The sequence below is a fragment of the Camelus bactrianus genome, chromosome 2, assembly GCF_048773025.1.
Source record: "Camelus bactrianus isolate YW-2024 breed Bactrian camel chromosome 2, ASM4877302v1, whole genome shotgun sequence".
Lineage (NCBI taxonomy): Eukaryota > Metazoa > Chordata > Mammalia > Artiodactyla > Camelidae > Camelus > Camelus bactrianus.
In genome coordinates this window covers 90,706,384-90,732,484 of record NC_133540.1, presented here as the reverse complement: position 1 = coordinate 90,732,484, position 26,101 = coordinate 90,706,384, and the positions used below count along the sequence as shown (strand labels likewise).

Here is a 26,101-nt window from a genome sequence, read left to right as displayed (position 1 = left end):
TTTTTTAAACTTGAGAACCTGCCAATACATTACCAGATGCTTTCATGAGAATGCACTTAAGCACAGGATAAGCACAACTTTACAATTCTAACTTCACAGTTTGGCACGTTCAACATTTTAATAAAACAGACAATGGGACTGCAAGGGAAATTTGACAATAATACCTCTCAAAGCTTTTGTATTTAAGGGCATTTCTCGGTCAAGGGTATGAATATTTCATGGACTCTCCAAAGAGAAATACAAAAAGAACTTTTTCATTTCCTCCTGACCATTCTATCTGAGGGATGGATAGAGCTCTGCAGGCGGACCTCAGATCTTTGTTCAACAATACACAAATATGGAAATTTAAGCAGCTAAATGTGGGGTAGAGCATGATTCAAGGATTCTACATAGTGTAATCATCCTCAGGACACAGACACTTTTAAACCTAGAAGAGTGTTCTGGAGGTGAGCAGTGAATTATAATTCTAAGACTTGTTCTCACTCATCACTGTTTTGCTTGTAAACTTTAGCAAGTGGTTTATCTTTTCTCCTCTCCCAGATGTTAAGAAAAATGCTGTTGGACCTATTGCACAAAGTTGTTACAGGGAACTGTAAAGGAACTTGGTAAACTGTAACATGCTATTTGCTTATAAGTTATTCACATTTATGCTGGGGAAGATACTGAATCTTAAACACATGGTCAAGATGAAGTCTGAGCTGACAAGATGATCAGGCTCTCAGCCCTTGCTACTGCTGCATTTCATAACAGTTGCAGCTGTCTGCTGATATTTATATTTTCTGCAGTAAAAATGCAAGACATGATTCTAATCACAGAACTAATGTATCTTCCTACACAGGATAAAATAGCATGTCAAAAGATAAGTAAATAGAAACAAAAGATAAGTAAAATAGATCTTCTGAAATCTTTAATTTTAAAGTCTTTGTTTTAGTTCTGAATCAAACCAAGTATGGAACTATGGATACCAAAGATATTTTTCCCCTAGTAACAACTGTTTAAGTCATTTATTGGCATTAAATTTCTAGAGTGAAAAATCTGAAGTTTGCTTCTGATAAATGGCTTAAATTAAACTCAATGTGGTAAAAATTATACAGTGGGATCATTGGAATAGAGCTAATTTTGTTTAAAAGATCAGTAATTATCTGGCACCCAGGAGAAAAATGAACAAATGATGAAATCCTTAATTGAGAAAATTATAAAATATTATTTAAAAACATTAAAGAAGGCATAAGCAAATGTAAATAAATAAATGGAAGACTTAATATCACAAAGATGTCAATGAACTATACATTGGTCATTACCTGAAAGCAATTCCAATCAAAATTACACCATGTTTTGTGTGTGAGCTTTATAAGCTGAATAAAATGCACATGGAAGAGTAAAGGGCAAGCATAGTTTAGATACTCTTGAAAAAGAAAACCAAGGTGAAGAAACTGCCTTTCTTTGTATTATGAATTATTATGAACATATAAAAATGAGTAAGATTCTATTATTTTAAGAAGAGACCAATGGAACAAAAGAATAAGCCCAGAAACAAACCAACACATACAGAACTTAACTTTTGACACAAACGGTGTCGAAGACGTGAGAGGAGAGATAGTGGACTTTTCAATAAATGTTGCTATGGCAAATTCTTAGTCATACGGAAAACAGAAACAAAAAGGAGAGTCTTACTTAACCACCATATACAGTATTAAATTCAAGTAGGTTAATAAAAAACAAAACTAAAATACTCTATAGGACAATATCTTTATGACTTCCAGAAAGGTAAGGATTTTTAAATGAAACACAAAAAACGCAAACCTCTGAGGAAAAGATTAATAAAATGAATTAATCCAACTATCAAAACTTCTGACTTCTGACCATCAAAAGTCAGTAAAAAGGGAGTGAAAGGAGAATTACACACTGGAAGTTGATATTTTTCAATACGTAGAAGAGGCAAAGGATTATCAATATTCAAAAAATAAAAAATAAAAAGAACTCCTACGATTTACAAGAAAAGGAGGAACAAATAAACTTATGGTTACTGTGAGGGAAAGCAGTGGGAAGGGATAAGTTGGGAGCTCAAGATTTGCAAATATTAACTACTATATATAAAATAGATAAAAAACAAGTTTCTGCATTGCACAGGGAACTATATTCAATATCTTGTAGTATTATAATGAAAAAGAATATGAAAACAAATATATGTATGTATGTGTATGACTGAAACATTATGCTGTATACCAGAAATTGACACACTGCAAACTGATTATACATCAGTAAAAAAAAAATAACCAGTAGAAAAAAATGAGGAAAAGTCTTAATAGGTACTTCACAGAAAGGAAATCTGAACAACCAATAAAAGATCCCCAACCTGATTAATAATTACAGAAATGAAAATTAAAACCACAATGAGAGATCACTTATAATTAACCACAGTGGGAAAAGAAGTGTGCTGATGTCATGAACTGGTGAGGATGAAGGCTAACTACAGCATTTATATAGTATTTTCGGTGGATACAAATTAGTATAAGCACTTTGAAGACAACTTGGCATTATCTGTATCCTCTTTTGTGCTTAGGGCTTTGCATTTTTTCATAAACTTAGGAAAATAATAAAACATGTATTTTTGTCTTTCTGCATGAATTGAATTCTATTTCAGGGCAGTCAAACAAACTATGAGGAAAAGTTATTCTCTGTGGAAGAATTTCAGCTAAAAAATGCAGAATGAATGGTAGAATTATAACAGTACCGTTATACAAACCTTAGTAAAAACACGTAAGGAGGCATCATTATTGTGTGCTCAAACCACTGAGTGAAGCTTGATGGGAACTTTATAGTGGAGTGATCCCAGTGACACCGCCTGAACCTACTGAACAAACTCACAGAGCTTAACATATTAAAAAATCTTACCTAAAAAAAAATTGACACTGAATTTCATCAAGCCAGTTGACAGGAAATAGGAGGATAGAAGGAACATGTAACAAACAACAACATGAGAGTGATCAGTCACATCTGGAATATGGCACATTTCTTAGGACACATGCCCTGGTTTCTCCAATAAATTAACAGCATAAAAGATAAAAAGGAGGGGGATGATTATAAAGTAAAAGATAGAATAACACAATGTTGTTTGGATTTTGATTCGGGCAAACCAACTTTGAAAAGATAACCTAAGACAGTCAATGAAATATGAACAAGGACCAAGTATTAGATGACATTAAGGAATTATTTTGTTAGGTATGATGATGTCATGATAGTTTCTTTGAAAACGTTATCAGATAAACATTCATACTGAAGTGTTTACAGGTGGAATGACAAATTTTGTATTTGCTTTAACATAAAAAAAGCTGTTAAGGTAACAGAATCTAGCATTTTTAGTAAATTATTAGTTATAGGGGTGATGGAGAGGAAGAGGTCTAGGATAACATGGATTTTGCCTTGGGTTGCCAAGGTGATGCTCTTAGCCAAGAAAGGGGTCACAGAAGCAACAGCAGGTTTCACACATTACAATGAGTTTAATATTGAAACTAAGTTTTAGATGCTAATGGGATACCCAAATAGTTGTCTGAAGTGAGCAATAGGACAGTTGAATCTTAAATAAAGAAGAGATCTGTGCTAGGGTTGTAATTTCAAAGACAAGTTCACTCCGGAAAAAATGATCTAATCACCCAAGAGAATGCATATGGTAAGAAAAGAAGTCCAAGGATGAATTCTGGTGACTGCCAACGTGCATGAAATAAACAAGGGGAGAGTCCAACCTGAGAATAACAGGTTAGAGTAGTTGAATAATTTTGAGAAGAAAGAATTAATCAACACTAATCACATAACGTAGAGAAGATAAGTAAGAACTGAAAATCTACAGGGTTTTGAAACTGGCAGTCACTGGTGATTTCAGCGGGAGTCGTTTCATTTGTGTAATGGTGGCAGAGGGCTAATTACAATGAGTTAGCACCTACAGGAGAAGTGAGAATTGAAGACACTTGTTATTTTGAGGAGTTTAGCTGGAAACAGTAAGAGAGGTAGGTCAAAAATTGGAATTCAAAGAGGATTTCTTTTCATTAATATAGAAATGATTTCAGCATGTTTAGAGGAAAGATAAAGGAGACAGTTGAGAGGGTCAGTTTGAGAATCTATGAAAACAGAGAGAACAATAAATGAAGTATGGCTTCAGTGGAAAGAGGGGTGAAAAAGATAAAAACAAGTTGAATTAGCTCTAAACAAGACAAGGAGTCCTTTCCTTTCTGAATCTGGAAAAATATTGTGAGAGTTATGCATGTATAAAGGAACATTTTACTTAATAAAAATGAACAATTTTTTAAAGAAAAAAATTGTTTATACAGGTAGAGAGTAAAGTCACCTGGGGTCAGATTTATTTTATTTCAGAAATGTCACCAGAAAAGCCCGAGTCACTCTCAGGACATATTCCCTCATGGTTGTTAAGGAAGCCTATGCTTTGCTGTGTTGGAAGAATATGTACAAGTTTACAGCAAACTGGCCCCTGAGAGGTGGGCTGAGGTACAAGGCAGCACGGTGGTGTTTCAAGGGTTAGGAGCAGACATGTCCTGATGTAGATGGCAGGCCCGGGACCAACAGCTGCCAGAATGGACCTGTGACTGGAAATAATCAGAAGGCACTCTGAGTGGGGCACTGGCTAATGAGGAAGCTGATTTCGGTGGACAGACAGACAGACTGGTGGTGGTTCCCATGTTTAGACCCCACGTTCTCTGTGAAATGTGAGGTAAATTGTATATGGACAGGAGTCAGGGTCAGCAGTTGAGAACAACGATTTTGAGGGAGTGGTGAAGCTCCAGAATATTTTGTGTGTGTGTGTTGAGGGGTGAAATTAAAGTCTGATAAAAAGCACATAAATGGGTGTCTCAGGGCCACAAAGGTCCTGGTTGAATTTGGAGACCATTAATTATTAGTAGCAGCCAACTTTGTGAAATTTCCTAAAATTTCCTTCAGCAGTGCCCGGGGGTCCAGTCCTAGATGCAGGAAGAGGGTGACTGGGTCAACCTACTCTTAAGGGCAAGCAGGACAGATTACAACCAAAGCACAAAAAGACGTGGGCAGCAGGGATGATTGCAAGAGGGAAATTAAATGATTTGTTCTGCATCTAGGTTGAACTGACATGGTAGAGTAGATCCTATGTGATGGGATAAAGGCGCCAAAGGAAAGGGTAGGGGTCAATAATAAAAAGACTACTGTGGGTGGAGGGGATCCCAGAACAGGCCAGTGATGAGAGTAAATGAGGGTGAGCCAGTCAGAAGCCCAGACTTCGGTTGGTGGCCAAAAAAAAAGGGAGAGGAGAATGTGCTGGATGGACTGCTCCTAAGGCTTCTAGACGGAGTCCCAAGTGGTGCAAGAGCCTTATGAGATTAGCAATTTTTAGGTTCTACTTATCATTTAAAAGGAATGTTAAGGAGAATTTACTTATCTCATCTCTGAAGAGTTCCCTTCCTCAGGCTGTTCATGGAAAAAAATGCATCTATGTTCATTCTCCGTCTTAAAACATACATTTTTTAAAATCTAAACCACTCTTACCACTTTCCTCCTGCATATACATGAGCATTCCAGGTACAATGCAGAACATAAAATAAAAATCTTTTATCTTTACATCCGAGGAGCTTGTTCTCATTGAAGGCGTGAGAAATGTGTACAATTTACCTCATATCCGTGGGTCTTGGAAGAAGTCTTTTTTTCCCACTAAAGTAGACTTCAAAATCTTCAGTCTTTAGCCTGTGGGCATAGTCGATGTATCCTGACACCTCCTGCCCATGAGAATTTCTGTCACGAATAAAGATCACGGACTGGCAACACAGAAAAACGGAGAAAGGAGAGAGTAAATGAATACAAGTCATTTGAGTAAATTTTATATAGTAATAAAAGCTATAGTTATTGAGTGATACCTGTGCCACATCCTGTTCTAAGTGCTTTACATTTCATCCTTACAACGATCCTATGAAGTAGTACTATTATTTTCTCCTGACAGATGAGAAAATTTGTGAAAAGCTAATTCAACATGCATATAATGTGTACTTATAATAATTTTATATAACAATATCAATAAATAATTCATAGACATCTTCCTAAAGGCAGACGTTATTTTCAGTGTTTATAATACATTCATTTATTTACTTTTTCTTCAACCCCATTGTCTTCTCTTTGTCATCATTTTGTAAATTAAAAATCTGAGGAACAGAGAGGTTGAGTGTCTCACATACAACCTTCAGTAAACTGAAAAACCTGGATGAAAACCCAGGGTTACGTGTTTGTCCTTCCAATCACTACATTCCTTTTCCATTTGAACACCTATATAGTTTCTGTTATAGACAGAAGTTGGGTCCCTTCTTTTTATTATCATAAGAGTCAAAAAATGACTTTACAAATTTAAAATCTCTTTACAAATTAAAATTTCTTTAAAAAAATTAATTCCATAGGTCAAAACTATAAAGTTTTAATTTCCCCACAAATATCATTGAGCAGCTACTGCATGTAGACATTGTTGTAGGTGCCAAAGATACAGTGATAAACACTAAAGGTCCTGATCTCTCAGAAGTTATGTTGAGCTAAGTGGAGACAGACAACAGACATGAAAAGAAAACAATACTTACAGTGAGGGATAAATGTCATAAAGCAGATACAGAAAATGGTTGGCTAGAGAAGGAGTTGGTGGCAGTGAAGGCTACTTTAGGCAGAGTGATCAGAAAATATCTTGCGGAGATCACACTTAAGCTAAGACTTGAAGGCTGAGAAGAGGGAAGCCATGTTAAGATCTAGAATAGCAGTCTACCAGGCAAAAGAGACAGCTAGTAAAAAAGCCCTGAAGTGGAAACAATGTGATACAAATGAGGAACTATAGTCACTCCCCTGTCAAGCCAATAGACATGGATCCTTAGCTCTAGAGGGAAGGAAAAAACGGGGGGGGGGGGGGGACCCTACTTGTAATTGGAAAAGCTCTTAATGTATTCGTTTCCAAATCTAGATCAAAGTGTAGAATTTCACAGCAAAGTTCTAAATCTGGAAGAACCTGTATACAAGCCTTCCTTTTCCTCTCAAGCAATCACTGGATTGTTACTTGTTGGGTCACTGTATAGTCAATTACAGGAAACACTAATATGGGTTATCTTAGATAGGAGAGCCTCCAAAAGGGTGAAGTTAGAAAACTGAAATACTTATTTTCCCTGCTACACTTACAAAAATATACTAACAATACGCCAACTGAAAAATGGAAGAATGGAGACACAATTTACAAGTATTTGTTATTCTGCTGATGTTTCATCTTCTAGACTACTCTGGTAAGGCACTGCGTGCTGAGAATACTGCGCTAAAAAGGATTCTGAGGTACTTTCTAAGCTCAGGGAGAAGGAGTGTTGTGATGGATTAGTGATATTTCCCATAGATATGGCTGGAGGAATTAACGTGCATTGCTATTTCTGTGCTCAATTTTATATAGACTCAGTCTTTAGTCCCTCTCACTCCCCTACATAATCCCAGTTAAATTTATAGATTTCTCCATGCTTTTAGTTAGTTAGTTTATAGTTTTTACAGCACAAAAAACTAAAGGGATAGTAACTCAGACTTCTTGAGACCCTCACCAATAACTAGCATTGCTACCCTTCCTTAAACTAGTCCATGAGCTATCATGAGCTATCAATATTTCATATGCAGTCCGAAAGGTGCTTGTAATCTTTATTCCATCAAGGCTGCTACTGATGTTAGGCAAGCCATGCAGGGACAGAGAGAGGGAAAAAAGTTCCAAAGTAAATCCTCTATTTTCAAAATGGAACTCTACTTACAAAAGAAAGCTCCTCTGCCTCTCTCTTGTCTCTGTTTTCATCTGTTTCTGTCTCTCTTTTCATCTGTTTCTGTCTCTCTTTCTTTAAATGAGAGATGGACCAGCCTAATTTTTCCAGCAGAATGGCATACCAGATATTTTAACTGACTCCCTTTCTGAAAACAAATGAAAATTGTGGAGAAAATCAAAAAAACAACTTGTACATGCATTGATGCACTGGCAAGAAAATGATGAATACTCAGAGTCCAAAAACTAAGTGAAAGCAGGAGCACAGAGAGGAAAGCAGAACCCCAGAGAGGAAAGCAGAACCCTAAAGTCATCTTTGTCTTGAAGACATTTGCCCAACCTCAAGGAATCTCAGCAAGGGTTTCATGACCATGTGGGGGTGGGAGTGACAGGAAACCAAACCCAGCCTTTCAGATAGACTAACAGGACTTATTGCCACAACATAAAGCTGAGAAACAGACAAACAAAAAAGGATAAAAACCTTTTAATGTATCCAGAAAAAAGCATCATTCCAGAATTATACATCCAGAGAAAACACTTTTGTACTGAGCAAAATGTAGATATTTTCAGACCCCCCCCAAAATGAGAGACTTGGCTAACAACAGACTCTTGCCCAAATAAATTCTGTAGGATGTACTTCAGGCAAAAGAAAGTGACCCCAGCTGGAAGGTTAGAGCTAAAAAATAGAATGATAAGAAAGAATAGAAGAGATAAAGAATAGGATAGAATATAATAAATACATAGGTAAATATAAACACATACTGAATGTATGAAATAATATCCTCTGTAATAAAAAGAATAGTATGTCTAAATCATATTTGTTTTTATTAACATTAACATGTATGTTTGGAAGGAATTATAATTAAAGTTGGAATGTCTAAATTTTTTAGAATGAGGGCAGCTATGTTGATTGATTTTAGAATTTGATAGCTATGTATGTATAAATAAAGGGTCACTACAGGAGATAGTGTAAATCATCTTTAAATTATAAGAGGAAACAATAAAATGAGGACAAGTGATCGATCAATGAAACAGAAGGCAAGGAGGGAGAGGAAAAATATGGAAGAGGTAGGACAAACAAAATACACAAATGTAATGATAATATTATGGGCTGAACTGTAACCCCTCAGAATCCAGATATTGAAACCCTAACCCCTATATCTCAGAGAATGCGTTAGACATAGGGACTCTAAAGAGGCAATTATGTTACAATGAGCCCATTAGGGTAGGTCCTAATCCAATCAGACTTTATAAGGGGAGGAAATTTGGACACACAGAGAGACATCAGGGGTTTGTGTGCATGGAGGAAAGACCATGTGAGGACACAGTGAGAGGGGCCACCTGCAAGCCAGAGAGAAAGGCCTCAGAAGAAACGAAATCTCCTCCTTTTCTTGTGCAAGGAACTGCTTAGTTCACGTTCAGGTTCTCTTCAAGCCTAACCTTCTGCCCTATTCACCGAGTTTGTAAGCAACATGCAAATGTTGTTTCTTTCTTAATGGGAATTCTGGTGATCATTGTAGTTACGATTTCTTTTATTTTTCAATGGAAACAAAATGTTCAAGTAAAATTTCTATCATTTTAAACCTAGAAAAAATCATAAGGAGCTGTTTTCACACAAATCTGTACAGAGCAAATTCATTTACTCATGTCTTTCCAAGTATGGCTCCATATGTGTAAAAGTATATTTAAAAAAAACTTTGAGTGAAATAAAAATTGCTAAAATGAAACATTTTCCCAATTAACAACATGCTTTATGAAATCATTTAAAAAATCTTAGAACTATTGATGCATAGTAATTGGTAATAGTCAGGAAATCACAACTCAACATTTTTTTTACATTTTTTTATTGATTTATAATCATTTTACAAAGTGTCAAATTCCAGTGTAGAGCACAATTTTTCAGTTATATGTGAACATGTGTATATCCATTGTCACATTTTTTTTCTCTGTGAGCTACCATAAGATCTTGTATATATTTCCCTGTGCTATATAGTATAATCTTGTTTATCTATTCTACAATTTTGAAATCCCAGTCTATCTCTTCCCACCCCCCGCCCCCTTGGCAACCACAAGTTTATATTCTATGTCTGTGAGTCTATTTCTGTTATGTGTTTATGCTTTTTTTTTTTTAGATTCCACATATGAGCGATCTCATATGGTATTTTTCTTTCTCTTTCTGGCTTACTTCACTTAGAATGACATTCTCCAGGAGCATCCATGTTGCTGCAAATGGCATTATGCTGTCAGTTTTTATGGCTGAGTAGTATTCCGTTGTATAAATATACCACCTCTTCTTTATCCAGTCAACTGTTGATGGATATTTAGGCTGTTTCCATGTCTTGGCTATTGTAAATAATGCTGCTATGAACATTGGGGTGCAGGTGTCATCCTGAAGTAGGGCTACTTCTGGATATATGCCCAGAAGTGGGATTCCTGGGTCATATGGTTAAGTCTCTTCCTAGTCTTTTGAGGAATCTCCATACTGTTTTCCACAGTGGCTGCACCAAACTGCACTCCCACCAGCAGTGTCGGAGGGTTCCCTTTTCTCCATAGCCTCTCCAGCATTCGTCATTTGTGGATTTTTGAATGATGGCCATTCTAACTGGTGTGAGGTGATACCTCATTGTAGTTTTGATTTGCATTTCTCTGATAATTAGTGATATTGAGCATTTTTTCATGTGCCTATTGATCATTTTTGTATGTCTTCCTTGGAGAATTGCTTGTTTAGGTCTTCTGCCCATTTTTGGATTGGGTTGTTTATTTTTTTCTTATTGACAACTCAACATTTAACTTTAGAAACACATAATTACAAAAGCATAGTATAGGTTTATAGAAAAAATAGTGAGATAGAAGAGGTGAGAGATAGTTAGAGAATCAGAATGAAGCAAACACTCTTGATTAATTAATTTAATATATCCATTCAGAAAAAAGTGTATTTTCCTCCAAAGTGAATACTAATTACTCTTACCATTAATACTACTAGCTACCATTTATTAAGAAGACACAATGTTCTGAGCAAAGTATTAGGAACTTTTTATCATCTTACTTACTTACATATAATGGCTGGATAGCATTAATATCCTCACTTTATAAATGTAGGAGTTGGAGGTGTGAGAGTTTGAGAAACTCCCTAAGAGCATGTATCTAGAGAATGGGGCAGGCACCCACACTCACACCTTCACACCCTCACAGCCAGGGCGGCTTCCCATGAAGCCCATGTTCCTAACCACCACACAATGAACACACAGACCTGGATCCAAATGCTGGCCCTATCACCTGCGTACTCTGCGACACTGGTAAGTTAGTTATCCTTTTTTAGGATTCAGTTTCTTCTATTATGAAATAGTCATAACACCTGCCTCTTAGAGTTGCTGTGTGAATTAAGACTATTTTTGCTAAGCACATACATTGCTGAGTACATGGTAAACACTTAGTAAATATTATCTATTGCTTTAAAACATTTTACTGTTACTGTTACTATTGTAGTTATATTATGTTCAGGGTTTTATCAGTTCCTTAGGGATAAAGGAAATGGAATAATCATATCAGAATTTCATTGCCTAAGTGTGTGTAATAATGACTAGGTTGCAGGGCCTGGTTCAGTTCCTTTGTTAAGTTAGGCATCCTCAGTTAAAACTTTGGATGTATTTTAAAGTTAAAATTTAAGCAGTCCTTCCAGGCATTATACAGGATGGACCTAATTGACAATAGAGTCATGATTCTGGTATCCAGAATGGGCATAGTAGGTTAATGGAGCCCTTCTGAAGAATTAGGTTTATTTCAGCCTGAGTGTGATCTACTTTAGTAACTGAAAGCTTTCTCATTTGGAGCCCTCTATCATTTCAATAGTAATTGGACAATGTTATAAATAATTGTTTTCCATTTCTCTAATAAAATTTCCTTTAAAAAAAAACAGGTTTATTGAGGTATAGTTTACATAACATAAAATTCATCCTAAAGTTTTAAGTGTACAATTCAATGACTTTTAGTAAATTTGTAGAGCTGTGTAACATAATTTAATTTGAGAATATTTTTATTACCCCCCTAAACATCCCTTGTGCCCATTTTCAGTCACCCCTGTTCCCACCCCCAGCCCCAGGCAACCACTAACCTACTTTGTATTTCTATAGATTTTCCTTTTCTATTTTTATTCATATAAATAGAATCATATAATATATGATTCTAATAACTTTTTAATCACAGTTAATTTCCCAAAAGACACATGAAAACTATACTTTATATCTAAGGGCTCTTTTAAATGATGATGTTATGTTTATAAAAGGAAAAATTCCGAAATGCTCATTGTCCTTATATAAAACCCTTGAATCCTTTCTAGAAAAAAAGTCAAGGTTTCACCAAGTATATCATTAAATCAAATGATATTCATTTGCAACCATGAATAATAGTCTATATTTATTTGCAACCTAAGCAGAAAACACAAATTTTTGTTTAAGTAAACAACAACAATGAAAAACAGAAGGACAAGCTATTGATAAATATCAAGATACAAGTATTCCTGATACTGAAGTGGGGGCTCAGACACCAAGGAGCATGTGGCAGTTGAGACTTTACTGAGATGGTCTGTGACCTCAAGTGTGAACCAGTGTTAGTTGAAAAGACTTCTGGAATGCTTAGGTCCTCATTATGTCTGATGTGTTGGGAAAAGATGAATTAAAGTACAATTTAGACCATTAATATATCATTTGGATCTTTGACTGCTTGTCTTTTCCCAGAAGTGGATAAAAATACAAATTCATAAACTTCTTATGAGTTGAGTACATGTGTTGCCTGATTTTTCTTGCCAAGCCCTAATGAGGAGACATAAACCTGATACATCGAAACGGGACTTTTTCAACAGTGAAGCCAAAGGCAGTTTTAAAAAAAGCATGCTAAGCAGTATGTGGCTGCACAAAAACAGAAACATCCATTTCAGGGTCTGAGAGCCGTCAGACAAGCTAAGTTCTTGTAATCCCCCCTGAGACTGTCAGCATGCCCCCTGATAAAGACAAATGAAGAAAAAAATTTTATCTCTTAGAATTTTAAGACTCTGGAATGCTTTTATGAATCATTAGTTTTAGGGAATCTTCTTTTGTTTTGGAAAAGAAACCATTTTGCAAATGGAGTCTAAGTTCTGACAAACAATTGTTTTCTAACATTTCAAAAGTCTGTCAGTATAAATTTCTCTGAAACAAGTTATTTTCTGAAAATTGTAATGCTGATAATTATTTTGAAATTATTTTCTTATTCAGTGGCACTTAAAAATATCTTTTCACTAGTCACACAATTCTCAGGGTTATGTTGAAGACAGCTTTTCGTCCTCCCTGTTAGAGGCTTATTTTCAGAACCAGCAGAGTTTTACTTCCACATAATGTTGCCCAGAGCAGGTCAGAGGCTAGCTCAGATTCAAGAGGCAGGCAGAGTGACTTCTTCTCTTGATGAGAGGAGTTGCAAAGTATCATTGCAAAGGATGGATGGATATCACTGCACGGATAAAGGACAAAGTGGAGAATGGTGGCCATTTTTTTTTGCAATCTGTTAAGGGTTTACTATAAATAACATAAGAGTTTTGCTCACTTTTTGACAGTTGGAGATTCAATTTGATTTCTGAAGGGAATCATTGACTTTATTATTTTTTTCTCTCTCAGTTTACAAAAATATCCGTATTTGACAAGGTTCTTTTTTGCATCACCAGTGAGGATAAGAATAACTTAAGAATGTCTGATCTCACTGTTATCCAAAATGTTTTGGAAACCTTAGTAAATGAAAATAATATTAAAAGTAATATATATGCTGAAATACTGGAAAGGAGAAAAAAAATCATATTTTACATATAAACTGATAGTTTACTTAGAAAATCCAAGATAGCTAGCTGAAAAATTTCTAAGATAGCTCAGTAAGTTGATCCAATACAAAATATCTGTACAAAAATTGATTGGTTTTACTCAGCAATAAATAATCTACTAGCTACTTTGCATGCAATCTTTACTTGCATTATGCTTTTTAAAAATTATAACATTCCTCCAAACATTTTTTTATGAAAAATTTTTCTAAAATAACATAAAAAGTAAATGAAGAGGCTATATTGCTGAAGGAAATTTATTATTATAAAATAAGTGTATTAAAATTTTAGGCAAATTACCAATGGGGTACTTTTGATTACTTAAAATTTTGCTTTGATGACAGCGGCTAAGACTATCTGAAATAATTTTGAAAAGGAAGGCTAAACAGCAAAACTTGCATTTAGATATCAAGTTATAATTATTAAATAATAATCACATCTGATGTCATTGGTACAGTGATAGGTGGATAATGGAAAGTAATAACTTAAGAAACACACCCATACACACAAATGTGTATGCATGTAGTATACATGTTTTCCTATAGCATATTTTCTAAATTTTCTGCAGTGAATGTCTACTCTTTCTTTAAACACATGATCCTCAAAGTCTTGTTTCCAAACATACTGCTCTCTGACCTTCATCTCCTATCTTTCTAGCTCACATACATTGGAAGCCCCAGTTCAAAAATCCTTTAGAGCTGCTAATTCATTAAACCACTACGTTTCACTGTTTATTACCCTCTTTATGTACTCACTTTCCTCCTATCAAGCTAAGATTCCATGGTGCAGTATCATAACTGCTCACCGCATAGCCCTTCAAATTCCTTGCACACATCCTGTTATGCTCATTGAAAAAACTGAAATACTGTTTCAACCCAACTTTCCTTTTATTGTTTTTGCATAGCAATGACTGAGTTTGGCTAGAGAAAAATAAAACTATAATGACTGGTCTCATAAATATTAATGACCATAAACTCCTTTGGACCCACAGCACTTGCATAATTGTCTATGATAAGTTCTTCCTCTCTTCCACACCACACTTCCAATTTTTTTCATATCTTCTTTCCTCAGACTTTCAATAATACCTTTTTTTTCTCACATTCAATGATTTTCTCTCTGAAAATAGAAGAATCCTGGGCATTTCCTCTGCTTGTCACCAGAGCTCCCATAACAGTTTTTAAAATACTTTTCTTTTTGCACTTCCTACTTTATAATGTAGTGTTTGAGGTCCATGCAGGCTGGAGACTGTATCTTTATTTAACTTTGTATGCTTAATATTTCCCCTGGATCTTGGTTCAAAGAAGGTGTATAACCAACATGGTTTTGGATTTGAGGTGATTAAACAAAGTTTAACAAGATAATTTGTCAGGGTGCTATTTATTTAATCATGCTTCACAGTAAGTGTCACCAGGCAACAAAATAATAATAGTGCTAAGAGCTAATTTTTGGAGAGTGTTTACTATGTGCCAAATTTTGTCTCATGTAATCCTAACACAAGGCCCACAATGTAGGTGCTATTATTAATCCTATTTTATAGATAAGAAAACTAAAGCAAGAGGAGGTGCTAAGGCCAAGGCTCGTATGGTTAGTGTGTCACTCAGAATTCCAACAGGCAACAATGGCAACGTTTATTTATTTACACAGGGATTAACAGATGGTGTGTAGGGACACCGCTTAGGACACTGCATGAAGCCAGGGCTATGAGTATTGAAACCATTCCTGCCACTGGCTTTTCCTCACCCTCAAGTGGGAGAATTAATCAGAACCCAAAGGGAGAGAGGGATTACAGACTGAGAGCAGCCTGGAGAAGAGCAGATACTTGATGTCAAGCGACAGAGATAGCTGCAGGTAATCTCACAGAAGGAGGAGCCTCACACTGGCCAAACCCAGCTGGGGCTAGAACCCAGATACCATGCATGTACTCCCACAGAAGCAGAATCCCTTCTCTACTCTAGGTAGAAAGTAAGGTGGAGAGAAGAACGGAAGAGGCTCTGAAGCAACTAAACAAAGGTACGAGGAATAGTTGGTGATAATGCTGGGGTTTGTACCCAAACATTTTACTGTGAAGCCTATGCTATGCTTGTCGGGGTAGAAGGCAGAAAGGGAGGTTCTGCTTTCAGTTCAGATTCCAAAAACAAGGTGATTCTTATGAACAAAGGGATTTTTATTTCCTTTCCACCATCAACATGGATGGAACGTCCATCTTGCAGGGGAAATACAATTGCTTAGGAGAATAAGAGACAATCTTGAACCTAACAGAAAAATGACAACATTGAATGGGGATTCTCTTTAGCAAACCACTAAGCATTTAGCATTTTGCAGGGTGTATTGGTTTGGACCAAAGGGCTTCAGACGCAATCAAAGACTAAGAGATGAGAAATAGGAGAGGCTGACAGAATGTAGTCATCTCAGTGGGATAACAGCATCCTGACAGTGAGGATATGACAAAGCCAGAATAGAGTTTCATCAATTAAGAAGACATTATGGATTAAAACCACTTCCTTACTGAGGAGAAACTATAAATTGATCTCTGAACTTACTATATAGTGAGGCTTTAAAATTCATTGACTATGAATGTGAAGTAAATTATTTATCATTCTCATTATAGACTGGATTCTGTCAACTTCAGAAAGTCTTTTCATTGTCTCTCTACAACTCTGTGTTAAAAAAACTCATCAGTATCTTTTAATATAGCCTTCTGAATAGGGTAAATCATACTATGCTTTAGAGGGGCTCATTCACATATACTTAATGAGAGACCAGTGTGTACTGCGTGCTGTCTTAGGTTCTGAAGACACAATATTGAACAAAATAAGACCCTGACCTCATGGAGTTCACAGTCTAATGAAGAAGACAGACGACTTCACTACACAGAAATCTGGAATGAACTTCTTTACCATCTGGGTATTTCTCTTATTCTTAGAACTCATTTTTTTGGAGGACTTTGTGGATGAATCTTCTCACCCCTGTGCAGTGTCCCCGCAGATTCCATTTCTTAGCTTTTCTCTAAACTGTATCTTATTGGTCTCTTGACTGCTTTGTCCCATATTAGACTGTAAGTTGCTTGTGACCAGGGATGCTGTCATGTATCTTGGCTCCTCCACAGTCAAGCCTCATGTCCAGCATGGAGAAGACATATAATAATATTTATTGATTAGATGCAAAAATGAACAAAAGAGAAAATAAAAATACCTTTCTTCTACCCACTTTCCAAATGTTAACCTCAAAATGAGCATAAGTCATCTGCATGCTTTGATGGTGAGAAGTGTAACAGTCACCATTTATTGATAATCCTCTATGTGACAGGGGCTTTGCCTATATTTCTATTAAGTAAGTCAGGCATTTCTGTTTCCATCTTTTAATCACATAAGAAAAATATTAAATATTTTGCCAAAGGACTCACAGCTACTTATTTGCCAAGCTGGAGCTTTGAATGAAGGTTTACTAACTCAAGTCTTTGCTCTCTCCTATATACCAGACTACATTCCAGCAAGCATGGAAGAATGTCTCCGATTAGTTGTAAATTGTTGCTATAACAATGAACACATTCTCTAGGAAGATATCTTCAACCCTATGTAAAAATTAGGACACAGTGGGATTGTGAAAACTCAAACTGCCATATTTCTCCTTCTATACAAGATTGTGAATGATCTAAAAGATACTTCCAAGCAATGCTGCCTGGAAGTGAGTACCTTCTGGAGCAAACCAGAGCCTATCCAAGGCTTTAGTAAGTGTCCCACCTCTCCCTCTTCAACCCCCCAAGGAGAGATGATAGTGCCCCTCCCAGCAATCAGTAAGCAATCAGTAAGGGGAGATGGTAGCATTACCTGGAATGTGAAATTCAGGGTGACCATATGGAGTGTAAAAGGGATTATGTAAAAGATAAGTTATAAAAGTAGCAAAGTCCTAGACATTATTATTCAATGCTGAATACATTTCAGAGATACAGAAAGGGGAGTTGGTGGAGACCAGCCTACTATTAAAGGAAGATTTCAGACCATTCATTCTCACATTTAGTGAATGTTTATTGAGAGTCCATGAGCAAATCATTGCTCCAGACACTGATAATAAATAAAGTCCCTGCTCTCAGTGCATCACTTTTCAGTAGGGAAAGAAGAGTCATAAATATGTAAACAAATAACTGCAGGTAGAGAAATTGCGCTGTGAGAACAATGAAGTTGATATTAATTGGAAAGGACATAGATACTTAAGATAGGGAGGTTGAAACAATCCTTTCTGAGAAGGACATGTTTTAATTGAAACTTGAACAATGAGAAAGCCATGTGAAGATGCTGGGGAATAACATTCCAGGCAGAAGGAGCAGCAAGTGCAGTGGCCCTCTTACAGGAAATCACCTGGCTTGTTCAAAAGATAGAAAGGTCATTGTGTCTGGATTATAGTGAGAATGGAGAAGCGTGCAGGGAAGGGATGACATGAGATACATTTGGGGATTAAGAAGGACCTAAATTCTGTAGGCTAAGTGGGCTCTAAGAATGGCTTTCAATTTGATTTAAAGACAATAGGAAGTCACTGAGGAGTTTCACGCAACAAAGTTACTGTGAGTTTTAATTTAAAGACATCACTGAAGAATTTGAAAGGTCCCCCAGAGAAGAACGTATGAGGCTTGAGCAGATGGTGCTGTGCTAAAAATGGAGGAGAGCACAGAAAGGACCACTGAATTGTGTAGGACTTTGCCTTAACCTTCAGGGCTAGAGGGCTGCTGCAACCAATATGAGCAGAGCAGACATAAATTCTATTTAGTCATGTTTTAGGCAGTAAACGGAAATTTAACCTACATTAGGGTTGAAGAAAAGGTAGTGAGACTGGATATAGCAACAGTACCCCAGACCCTTAAATCCCATCCTCTTACCCACACCTGCAAAGAGCCTGAAGGAAATGAAAACTTCAAGCGAATAAACATTCATGATTATTCGGAGGTTTTGTTGGCGATACCCGGTGTCATAGCCTAAGGCCCTAGGCTGAATTATGTGAAGGAGCAACTGTTATTTAGGTGCCCGAGGTGACCCTGAGTCTTAGATTGCAGGTGGCTGAAAGGCCTCCTCTTCCCACACTAAGCGCACACCCAAGCCTCGGCTATTGTTATCAAATTCAAAATTTACCGGACAATCAGACTGGGTCATGCACTGTGCAGACTGGGCCATGAACTGTGCTAAACACTTCACATGCACTATTTCATCCAGTACTCACAGCGAACTTACTAAACAAGTACACTTTACAGATTAGGAAAGTGGGGCTTGAGAGAGGTAGTTTCCCCAGGTTATAGCTCGATGTGACAGAGCTGGAATTGGAAACCAAGTTTGTCTGATTCCTGAGCCCATTTTCTTCACCATTACACTCTATTGCCCCTCTACCACCCTGACAGTGATGTGAAAAAGTTAAGAGGTGGCAACCCTTCCCCAGTGTCTAGGGTGGAACTGGTTAATAACTTGGCCAAGCTCACTCATATAAGCGGTGGTAGAGCTGGGATTAGAACTCAGGAACCCGTGGGTATTGCCCAACAGGCTGCAGCCTCTTCTTTTCTATGTGTAATTTGTTTTTTCTGTCTAGAGAAAGATCCAGCCAAAGTTCACCAGCTCTCCCACCCCCAGCGATCATCTCCCTCATAGCACCCCCAAGGAGAAGGGATGAGTCCGGCTCCAGGATGTGCGTCTAGCAGAGGAGCTAGGGGCATGCAGTCTCTTTTCCTTGCTTACACACTGAGAAAGACTGGGCCGAATAGATTAGCTAGTTTCCTCTTGGCTTTAGAAAGAAATTCTGGCTTGTTTTCTTGCCAACACTTTCTTGTTAGACTGGTAAACAAAGATTTATAGGAGAGGGGTTGGGTGAAAAGGAGACACGAAGTTCCTCTCAATCTATTTCAAGTGTCTTGGGTCACTTAGGACAAAATCTAATTCAGACCAAAAGGCAACCTTCATGTGATTTAGTTTAGTTCATCACGGGATTTGGAACAAAAGCATCATTTTAAAAGAGGGTGCCCATTTGCCTCGATTATTATCTTAGCATCCTATTGGGGAAGGTTGTTCTCACACACGTTCTAGTTGTGCAGGGATCAAATACATATTTTTTGGATTTAGACTGAAATATGAGTGTAATACTACCTTAGATATAACTTACATGACCTGGCTTAATTTTGTAATATTTTAATTATTTACTTGGTTTCTAAAAATCTTGTTTAAGGGGTATATTGTGATAGAAATATCTGAACCTGTGTGGACTTGTCTGTTCATCTGGGCTACAGAACAGGACAGTCAGGGACTGTGTTGGAACATCAACTTGGGGTTTGTAAAATGCTATTTGCACAGGGACCTTTGTATGATCATTTTGAGCATTAAGAGCTTCAAGACCAGTGCTATAGAGATTATTTCCCTCTAGGCAGGAAGAGTTTGTGACCTTTATTGCCAGTGAGACCACAAAATTGAGGCTAACTGAACAGCCAGGCACCAATTAAGATGCTTACCTCAGTCAAAGATGATGCACTGACTCCAATGTCAGAGCAAAATGAGCATCGGTCAGCAGCTCAATTATTCAATGTGTGTTTATAAACTGTTTACTGTTACTGTGTGCTAGGCGCACGATGACCAAGACACCACCTTTGTCCTTAATCTCCCTACGTTCTAATGTATTTGTACATATTTATCCTTCTTGGAAACATTTAGTTGTCACGAGTGGCAGTTTGGGACAGTAGAAAGAGTCTAGACTGGGCAGGAGTGAAAACATCAGGGTCTACTCGCAGTTCTGCCACTAGTTAGCTATGCAGCCATACATGAGTAACTTAAACTCTTTGTGACTCACTTTCCTCACGTGTAAAAGGAAAGTAACAGGAATGATTAGACATCTGAATCTAAAAATCTAAGAGGCAAAGACATTTTTTGAGGCTATTTTAGCTTAGTGTTTTCCAAAAATTCTGGAATAACTTGTGTGCTTAATAAATATTAAATAAAAATAAGATCATCTTGATCCTCCTCTTCCTTTGCTCATAAGTCCAGAGGATCTTTAAAGAACTTAAAACTCTTATGTATCATGCTAGGAAAAAAAAAATCAAAACAAACTCTGAGAATAAGCATTAGATAAAAAGAACGGCCCTTAATCCTAAACTCTCTGAAATTCAAAACATGCAGGATGTGGTTTAAGGGTAATGTGCAAATACAAAATTGTGATCTTGAGATTAAAAAAATAATAAATGTGTGTTTATCTTTGTTATCTGCCCATTTAAAATACTTTTGTTCTTAACCATGATAATTATGCCAAAATAACCCAATAGCATTTACCTTTAAGACAAAACACCAACTTGTCTACTTATATTGACGTCAATTTAAAATATCAAGTCATCTAAGCCCTTTCTGCCTGTATGATTTGTTTAGGCATTTTAAGCCCATCAAAATAGCAAACATTTTTTGCTAGACATAGCCACAGAAATAGTTGATGCTATTTCTTATTAATTAATGAAGATTAGAACATAACATATACCATCTAGCTCAAGTCATATATTTTGATTATAAGAAATACTAATTTGAATGTGGACCACTCCAATATGAAACGGCAAATTCATTGTTTTCATAAAAATATACTTATTAACACCAGCAAAGCAAATAGATTAATAGATGAGCTTTTTCAATTTTTCTGAGTTAAGCATCTAAAAACAATGTCTTTGCATAATGACTTGCACAAAAATTAAGTTATCTGCTACTCATGTGAGACAGTTTTGCAATCTGTAGAGTGAGTACAATCTCTAGAGTGGGGACAACAGTAACAGTTCAGATAAATTAGGTTTCAGCGTGGGCTTGGGTTTTCCTTGCTGGGACCTCGATCATTTCTTGGATGTTTCTCAGGAACTTCAATTCAAGATCTCATAAGCCAGGAAGGCAAGTAAATCACTCTAGTGTGGCTCCACAAAGCAGAGCATGGGCCTTTATTACCTTTGAAGCACGTTCAGGGGATTGTTTAAATAGGAATTCCACAGAGAATGTCTTTTAAAAAACCATTTATCCCCTTGGAAATTCCTATCTGAGAACGTGATTTTAAGATGACAGTGAACAAGAATTTGGTTTTTAATGAGGAATTTACCTTTTCAAGTGGATTATCTTCTTTCTATTTTTTTAATATACCCACAGTATAGCCTGGTGGTATATATAGGAAAGAAACTGCCATAGTGGCAATTTTGCAGGATGAAGAAATAGAGCAATGACCAAGATAACCCTGGGCTGCCTAGGGTTAGCCTGCTAGTGAAGCCTGAAGGGGTAGGAAGAAGATCTCTGATTTTTTTAATCCCTTAAAATTTTCATTAGATCACACTGCCTTTTTGTGCTCCTGCTGGCCCATGAATTCATCAGTACAAGAGAGAATATTTCCTTTCCTTTGTATGATGCAAGAAAAATATGTGTTAAGCATTTTTGAGGACATTCTTTGCTATTCTAGAGAAGGACTTGTCATTTTCTCAGTAAATGCTACTGATGATGCTGATAATGATGATGAGGATGGGGATGTGATACTGCTGACCAATTAACAAATGACTTAATTACCTACAATGGGCAGAACAGTATAAGCATAAGAGGAATATGAAGAAACATAATGTGTAACATTTGCCACCATGCAGTTCACAACTAATTTGGAAGAAAATGCTTATCCATCTAAAAAGTATTGAATAATTCAAGGCAGCTCATGTGCATCAAATGAACAATATACCAAAGAAGCAGTTTAAATTTTCAGAAGAATCATATCACTGTGGGCTGGGATAATCAAGATAGGCTCATTGGAAGAGAGGGATATAAATAGATTTTGATGAATTTGTGCATTTGAGACAGACAGAAGTGTCCACATACCTAAAAAAAATCAGCAGATGAGAGTCTGCTAATTTTCTCTAATGTTAAGGCAACACATGCAGTCAATATGCTAAAAATACGCTAAAAAGTCAATAACCTGGTTACAATGGAATTTAAAGAACCACAAAGAAAATTGCAGGTAAAATATTTGCGACCTCTAATCTTAGCTCTTTCTTCCCCTTTTATAAGTACTAGTAAAAACAATCTCTCCATCTCAGCTTGCTAATTTAAAAAATAGGGTAATTCTTATCATTCACTTCAATTTTACGCATGTATCTTTTTGAATTAGTGTTTTTGTTTTTTGTTTTGGATATATACCCAGGAGTAGAATTCCTAGGTCATATGGTAGTTGTATTTTTAGTTTTTTTGAAAAACCTCCATACTGTTTTCCATAGCGGCTGCACCAATTTACATTCCCACCAACAGTGTATGAGGGTTCCCTTCTTCCTCATCTTCGCCAACATTTGCTATTTGTGTTCTTTTTGATGATGGCCATTCTGACAGGTGTGAGGTGATATCTCATTGTGGTTTTGATTTGCATTTCCATGATTAGAGATGAGCATCTTTCCATGTGCCTGTTGGCCATCTGCATTTCCTCTTTGGAAAAATGTCTATTTAGTTCTTCTGCCATTTTAAAGATCAAATTGTTTGTTTTTTTGATGTTGAGTTGTATGAGCTGTTTATATAGGTTGTATATTAACCCCTATTGGTCATATCACTTGCAAATATTTTCTCCCATTCAGTAGGTTGTTATTTCTTTTTGTTGATGGTTTCCTTTGCTGGACAAAAGCTTTTAACTTTAATTAGGTCCCATTTGTTTATTTTTGCTTTTATTTCCTTTGTTTTAGGAGATAGATCCAAAACATATTGCTATGAGTTATGTCAATTAATGTTCTGCCTATGTTTTCCTCTAGGAGTTTTATGGTTTCTGGTCTTACATTTAGGTCTTTAGTCCATTTGGAGTTTATTTTTGTATTTAATGTTAGAGAATATTCTAATTTCATTCTTTTACATGTATCAGTCCAGTTTTCCCAGTATCACTTACTGAAGAGACTGCCTTTTCTCCATTGTATATTCTTGCCTCCTTCTGTAGATTAACTGACCGTAAGTGCATAGGTTTATTTCTGGGCTTTCTATTCTCTTTCATTGACCTATGTGTTTATTTTTGTTTATACTGTTTTGGTTGTACTGCAGCTTTGTAGTATAGTTTAAAGTAAGGGTGTGTGATTCCTCCACCTTTGTTCTTCCTCAAGATTTTTTGTCTACTTGGGGTCTTTTGTGTTTCCATATAAATTTTATAATTATTTGTTCTAGATGCAAAAATCCTCAACAACATTAGCAAACTGAATCTAAAAATATATTGAAAGGATCATGCACCATAATCAAGTGGGATTTACCCCAGGGATACAAGGATTTTTCAATATCTACAAATCAATCAATATGATACACCACATCAACAAATTGGAGAATAAAACTCATGATCATTTTAATAAATGCAGAAAATGATTTTGACAAAATTCATCATTCATTTATGATAAAAACTCTCTAGAAAGTGGGCTTAGAGGGAACACACCTCAACATAATAAAGGCCATATATGACAAACCCACAGGTAACATCATACTCAATGGTGAAAAGCAGAAAGCATTTCCTCTAAGTTCAAGGATGCTCACTCTCGCCACTTTTATTCAACATAGTTTTGGAAGTCCTAGCCACAGCAATCAGAGAAGAAAAAGAAATAAAATGGATCCAAATTGGAAAGAAAGAAGTAAAACTGTCACTGTATGCAGATGATATGATATTATACATAGAAAATCCTAAAGATGCCACCAGAAAACTACTAGAGCTTATGAATGAATTTGGTAAAGTTACAGGATACAAAATAGGTATACAGAAATAGATAAACAAGATTATACTGTATAGCACAGGGAAATATATACAAGATCTTGTGGTAGCTCATGGTCAAAAAAATGTGACAATGAATATATGTATGTTCAGGAACAACTGAAAAATTGTGCTCTACACTGGAATTTGACACATTGTAAAATTTGACACATTGACTATAACTCAATAAAAAAATCTTAAAAAAAATAAAAAAGAAATCTATTGCATTTCTACATGCTAAAAACAAACTACCAGAAAGAGAAATTAAGGAAACAATCCCATTTACCATCACATCAAAAAGAATAAAATACCTAAGAATAAACCTGCCAAGGAGGCAAAAGACCTGTACTCAGAAAACTGTAAGACACTGATAAAAGAAATTAAAGATGATACAAACAGAAGGGAAGATATTCTGTATTCTTGGATTGGAAGAATATTGTTAAAATGACCATACTACCCAAAGCAATCTACAGATTCAATGCAATCCCTATCAAGATACCAGTGGCATTTTCCATTGAACTAGTGAAAATTCTTTGTCATAACATTCAAAGCTTCCAAAACACTTTGGCCTCACATAAAGCATCAGTTATTGTAGCACTGGTAACAACATAATGATACTAGCAACCATTAGGGCTTATTTGATGCCTGGCACTCTCTCAAGGGCCTTGTGGTCTCAAATAATCCTCATAGCAACCCATGAATAGGCAGGCACTTCGCAGATGAGGATATGCCTTTCTTGCATATCTGGCCCCTGATCACTTCAGAACAACTTTCACTCACTTGGCATCGTCCAGTGTCTTTAATCACAAGTGACTCTTAGAAATACTCACTAGTTCATCCATTCAGAAAATATTTATTGAGTGGTAGGTAATGTGAATGAACTGGGAATATACATCACTTTGAGGAAAAACAGAGAAAGCAAAAACCAGAAAACCAAAAAACTGAGCATTCTGCTTTTTTAGATGCACACACAGTTAGCAAACAGCAACTATTTCCTACCTGAAATGACTAAAAGAGCTTTACCTTTTCCCCTTCTTCCTGTGAACTTGCAGACTTATCACTTCTATCTACTCTCTAATATACCACTAATTTGGGATGTTCCTCACCAGCTTCCATTTCTTACTCTTCTCTGCGCCAAAAATTAATCCCTGGATGTCACTGAGAAGGTTAATATGGAGTTGCCCTGTGTATCATTGTAGGAATAACGTTAATGCTAAAGAGACCAAATGTTATTTCACATCTACAAAGGAGGCATTTACCTTCATTAGACTATGCTTACTTTGGTAAACAGTTTTCCATGCAGGGTAGGTTCTACTGTTTGCTTGCATTTGAAATTACTTATTCATTAAAATATCTCCAATAACCAAGCAGTCATAATATTGGGGGAGAATCAGAATGGATGTATGAAATATAGAGAAAAATCCTTGAAAATACTTTTGATCAATAATGTCAAGCTTATTGGAACCATCAAGTGGTGAAAAAATTGTCTCATTTATGTTTTGTCTCTTCTCCTTCCCTCCTGATTTCATAAAAGCATCTGCCTCACACATTATGTGGCACATAGTAGGTCTAGTACATGGTATTTCTCTCTCTCCTCATAGAACTGTTGAGAATGCTATAACTGAATAATGAAGCACGTAGCTGGGGAGGCAAGTGGGATGAGTATTAGGAAGGTCTCATGGGTTCTCAGTTCTCAAATAAGCAAGTGTGGATTTTAATTATCAATATTCAATATATTTTTCAGGTTCAAG

The 26,101-nt window shown here is 36.3% G+C and overlaps 1 protein-coding gene across 3 annotated transcripts in view; it reads right to left on the bottom strand.

The window, feature by feature from the left end:
- The window catches only part of CFAP299 (cilia and flagella associated protein 299), a 494,558-nt gene that overhangs the window by 74,035 nt on the left and 394,422 nt on the right, over positions 1-26,101 (bottom strand). For all 3 annotated transcript variants that reach the window (XM_074346047.1, XM_045509525.2, XM_010974046.3), the window contains exon 4: positions 5,653-5,795. In XM_074346047.1, the coding sequence (XP_074202148.1) occupies positions 5,653-5,795 (143 nt within the window). The remainder of the gene's footprint in view (positions 1-5,652; positions 5,796-26,101) is intronic.